The sequence below is a fragment of the Sander lucioperca genome, chromosome 4 (assembly GCF_008315115.2).
Source record: "Sander lucioperca isolate FBNREF2018 chromosome 4, SLUC_FBN_1.2, whole genome shotgun sequence".
Taxonomy (NCBI): domain Eukaryota; kingdom Metazoa; phylum Chordata; class Actinopteri; order Perciformes; family Percidae; genus Sander; species Sander lucioperca.
Window position 1 is genome coordinate 30642655 of NC_050176.1, and position 5216 is coordinate 30647870.

Below are 5216 nucleotides of genomic sequence, written 5' to 3' on the forward strand. Positions count from 1 at the left end.
ATTTCAGATATCAGCGGTGACCAGAGGATGATAATAACTTTGGTAATACTCTGACTTGACCTGTAGCGCCACCAGCAGGTCAAAGTTTTTACTTTGTCCAATAATTTGGTTTATGACCAATTGCCTGCTAAACTAATGCCATTACAGTACCATCAGCCTCAGCTGTACTTTGTTTTGTGCTAATTAGCAAATGTTAGCATGCTAACATGCTAAACCAAGATAGTGAATAATGGTAAATGTTATACCTGCCAAACATCTGCATATAAGCATCATCAGTGAGAGCATGTTAGTATTCTACTGTTAGCATTTAGCTCAAAGCACCACTGTGCCTCACTACTGCCTCACAGAGCCACTAGTCTGGCTACGTACTCTTAGGCTTGATCATGTTTTTGATTACAATTTTGGTCTAAACATACAGTAAAGATTTCAGTACTTGTCCTCAAGCAAGAAGGTAAATATTGTGCATGTTCAACACACAGTTCCAATAAAACCAATAGTTGTGTTCTCATTTAGTACAACTTTATTGCCAACTGCAAGTAAATTTACAGTCACACTTCTTTTTTTTTTCTTCTGGATTTTAGACAGTACACAATCCTGACTGTTGGTTCAAGTATTAATAGGGATTTTAACAATGCTATTGTTTCAAAACAATGTTATAATCAACTCATCTTCAATTATTAAAACTTAATCAATTGCATAACATATACTGTCATTATCAATACATGTGATATTTATTGAATCTCCTTGTTCCTTGTGGATTGTGTCCTGCAATGTAGATACAATTTTAAGTTAGTCATTTTATCATGAAGGATTTTGCTGAGTTCAGGAAAGGACATGAACAACACTTTTTTTTATTTTCGACACCTGCAAATGATTAAAACATGTCAATTATTTAAGAAGATGTTATTGCTAAAATTATGCATAACCCACTTGCCCTTGCAGGCTTGACCGGATTATTTTTTAGCAGTGACATTCAGAGAGGTGGTTAATCATTTACTGTAGCTTTAATATTGAATTACATTGATCTTCCTTTCCTCTATACCTTGGTTTCTCAATATCCTCAATGTACTGTGGCAGGCGGGCTTTTAATGTTTCAGGAAGGAGCAAAGCTACTAGACCGGATCCGACTGCCACCGCACAATAAGTGACTGCAGGGAGGAGATGCCACACGTCCTCCAATAGCACGATGAGTGGAGATATGGACACGCCCAGCCGCGCCAAAAAAGAGGTGTAGCCTAAACCATTCTGTCTGAAATAACAAGAGCGCTAAGGTCAATGCAAACCTGTAGTACATGTGGTCATAACAGAATCGAACATCATTGTCTGTGGTCCAACTGGCTACGTGAGTTTGTTGTTGACTAACCGTACGACTGTAGGATATAGTTCAGTTGTGAAGAGGAATATGATTGTGAATGTGGCTTCTGACATGGATTTTCCAAGGACAGCCACAACAGTGCGAATGACCCACTTATCTGAGGGGAAATGTTTAGATATTTGATCAAGATAATTCTCACATATGTTAAAAAAAAAGATTAGATTTAATAAAAATAAAATAACCTGTTGCAACAAACATGTTGGTGAAGAGACAGAGACCAGTTAACAGCAGGGCTCCTGTCTGGCCAGACCTTCTGCCAACTTTCTCCAGGAAGAAATACACACCAATTTTCATTGGCATTTCGATGGATGCAAATATGAATTGTGTGAGGTATAGGTTTAGTCCAAACCCAGTGATATTTAGACTTAACCCATAATATGTAAATGCAACTCCATACCTAGAAAATGGAATGAAGCAATGAGTCTTTCTGTATTGCTGGAGTAATTTTAACCTTAGGGTGATAAGTGCAAGGCTTTGACTGAAAAAACATGGCTGATATTTTCAGTATAACAGACAGCAGTGAGCTTAGCCTCGCAATTACAATGCATTATATTTGGTATCATCAATCATCCATTATATTGTATATTATATTAGATATATGCTATATTAACATACTTATTGATATTATTGTAGGCTATATTAGAAAGATAATTATCTATCAATATTTTACATTTACTGGCATTTGATTTATGCCACTCACACTATGTAGGCCTATGTTAAACGAATAGTTCAACATTTTGGAAAATATGCATATTCGCTTTCTTTCTGAGGGTTAGATGAGAAGACTGATACCGCTCAACTACAGGGCTGCAGGCTGCTATTAGCTTAACTTAGCACAAACACTGGAAAAAAAGAGGAAACAGCTAGCCTGGCTCTCCCTCTAGTTTACAAACCACCTACCAGCACCTCTAAGGCTCACTAATTAACATGTTTTATCTGGCTTGTGTAATTCATACACAAACAAATTTAAAAAGCAACAATTTGTGGTTTTAGAAGGAGGTGAGAGGGTTCTGGTAGGCGTATATTTGAAGTTATCCCCTTCCAGTCTTTATACTATGCTAAGCTAATTGCCTCCTGGCTCCAGCTCTGTATTTAATGCTTACACAGGAGAGTGGTATCAATCTCTCATCTAACTCTCAGAAAGAAAGCAAACAAGCATATTTCCCAAAATACTAAACTCTTCCTTTAACCCACCTTATGAAATTGACACTTACCATACTATTCCCAAGCATATAGAACGTTTCCTAATATTTGGGGTCTTGAAAAGATCCACAAAAGTGTACTTCTTGTCTTTAGTTTCAATCTGTGCAGATGCCAGTAGTTCCTAGGAAAGAGTAAACAAACACAATCAAACTGTTCATTCACAACACTTCTGCGCTTTCCCATAGTTTTTTTCTTTACATCAGTGTGAGATTGTCAGTTAACCAATGTTAAAATGTACCGTTGGTGTGACGGTGGCCATACACTTGGTTCTGTTGTTCATTTTGGCACATTGCATTATGTAATGATGAGCAGCGTCTGCCTTCCCATTTGCCAGGAGCCACCTTGCAGACTCTGGAAGCCACCTGAAGTGACAAATGTGAGTTCAGTGTCTCATTGACTTCTGATATGATTCAGCTTTTCATGCTGCAAAGTGTAAAATAAGAAACTATTATACCTCCAAGTCATGATGGACAGTATCAAGGGTAAAGTCACTGCCACAATGAGCAGCCTCCACTGATTAACATTGTATGCAATTCCAACCAGAATCCAGTTACCAAGTGTCCAATCCAGGCTTATGATTACACCTGAGAAGGTCCTGTGTTCAATGCCAAACCATTCAACATCTGGAGAAATGTCAGCACAGATGAATAGTCGGATTAAAAAAAAAATCATATTTAATTTATTGAAACTGAAACCAGCTCTCAAAAAAGACTAAATATATTATACTTCCTCATCTCATTGTTTTAGCAATAGCCTACTTACTTAGAACAACAGAGATGATACTAATTCCTGCGAGTGACATCCCCGTAAAAAACCTCAAGATGACAAACATAACATACGATGTAGAGAATGCACTCAGGACTGCAAACGTCAGGGACGACAAATAAGACACCAACAGCAGAGGCCGTCGGCCAAACCTGGTCACGAAAAGAAAATGTTAAAAGCAATGATTGTGTTCAAAACAAGGAACGTGTCTCTTGAATCAAAGCCTAACGTTTTAGGTCAGGCTGTGATTGGCGCCTGCAGCAGAGGCCAAGTCATCCTGATTTAATCTCTAGTCTAGGTCATGCTTTACTGGAACCTACATTTTCCTAGATTTCTCTTGGAGTGCCCCTTTAATCTTATTTGACATCTGTTACAGAGAAGCATATGGAGGACATACTGTGTCTTTTCATTACCTGTCACTGAGAAACCCAAATAAAGGGGCTCCAAACATAACACCAATGAAGAAAATGGTGGCTGTTGCCTTGTTCATCCCTTTTCTGCTGCACACGAGATCCCACTGAAAAAAAGAAACATTGAAAGCATTAAAATATGTAATTTTGCAGTTGTCCATCATGGAAGTTGAACTCTTAGAAGTAGTCAACATTTGATCAAAACATAGGCCTACATTACATTAAATATTACTGTCCAATTTATTGAAGACACTTACCTCAGTTGCCAAAGTAGATTTGAATGTGCTGTTGTCATACACCCATCCATTCTGACACTGAACAGTAAATGCATCCTCACTATTGTTCGAGCCTGACAGATGTTGATATTGGGGCTTTGAAAACATTTGACAGGAGCTCGGAGTCCCATCCTGCTCTGCCGGAACACCAACAGCCAGTTTCTGTTCCCGAGTCAAATTCCCGAAGACGTCTCCATCATCCAGAGCAATGATGTTACAGTAGTGAGGGGGAACAGCTGCCATGAAGTTATTCAGCAGGAAGTGACATGGCAGAGTAATGCGAGATAACATCTGAATCAAGACAAGCTTGATTTGGAATTTTCCAAATCCATTAATTTCTGAAAGTATGCTGTCAAATTTCATTTTGCTCCTGTGCTTTCAGAGTCCACAATAAGCTAAATGTTCCGACAGTGAACTGAATTTAGGTGGCAGACACTTATCAAAACATGTAACAAGACACATTTACTAGCACCACGTTAAACATTGTTTTCCACAAAAGAGTGATACAGTTACTCCGTCGTGAATCTGTTACATTCTATTCTGTTAAAACTCTGAACTTAGCCTGTTTTCATCTGACTTTGTATCATAAATTTCCCCTCCAAAACAACTTCTAAATTAATACATAAGGGGACTATGAATTTTAATCTAACGAAATGATGATTGAATGTGATTATCAGTGTCTGTACTGCAGCTGTAGAGTAGTTTCTCCATTCCCACATTACTTCTGCAAACCACAGTTTCAAACTCAAATTAAGTTCCATGTACGGGCATTCTGTCAAAGAACAGCAGTCTTACCTCATCTATTTACTGTATAGCAGCTTTATAATGTGTCATTTTATCCTGAATTCTATTAACCCTATTTAATAACCCAATTTGACAGTAATGATCAAATGCTTATCAATGCAACTTGTAACTGTAGTGGTTGAAAATCAACATGTAGTATATCTGGGTTGATTTTGTATAAGGCAGTTTGTTCATTTCTTTCAGTAAGTTATTGTTAAAAGTATAACAGCTACACTGAAACCAAGCTGAAGGCACATTTCAAATCACTCTAAAACATCTTTAGTGTTTTCTAAGGACATGTTCATTATGTCCATGTGCTGCAGCTGCATGATGCTATCTGAGCTCTGTCTGAAGGGGGTTGGGGGCAGGAATACCCTTTCTTCTGTCTGTTTAAATACGGTAGCA

The 5216-nt window shown here is 38.0% G+C and overlaps 1 protein-coding gene across 1 annotated transcript; it reads right to left on the reverse strand.

Moving 5' to 3' along the window:
• Positions 1-502: 502 nt before the first annotated feature.
• On the reverse strand, positions 503-5023 carry LOC116034239 (solute carrier family 22 member 7-like). Its single transcript, XM_031276813.2, has 10 exons — positions 4011-5023; positions 3757-3860; positions 3341-3495; positions 3033-3201; positions 2817-2940; positions 2590-2699; positions 1558-1772; positions 1364-1472; positions 1043-1249; positions 503-765 (listed from the first exon to the last, which is right to left on the reverse strand). The coding sequence occupies exons 1-10, from the start codon at positions 4389-4391 to the stop codon at positions 732-734; spliced, it is 1608 nt and encodes a 535-aa protein (XP_031132673.1). The 5' UTR covers positions 4392-5023; the 3' UTR covers positions 503-731.
• Positions 5024-5216: the final 193 nt, after the last annotated feature.

Bases quoted from the DNA above. Each gene is read 5' to 3' on its own strand.
- LOC116034239 (XM_031276813.2), bottom strand. From the start codon at position 4,391: ATGAAATTTGACAGCATACTTTCAGAAATTAATGGATTTGGAAAATTC. The intron at 2,941-3,032 runs GTATAATAGTTT...TTGTCACTTCAG, and splicing joins CTGTCCATCATGACTTGGAG to GTGGCTTCCAGAGTCTGCAA. The intron at 1,773-2,589 runs GTAAGTGTCAAT...TCCATTTTCTAG, and splicing joins ATATGCTTGGGAATAGTATG to GTATGGAGTTGCATTTACAT.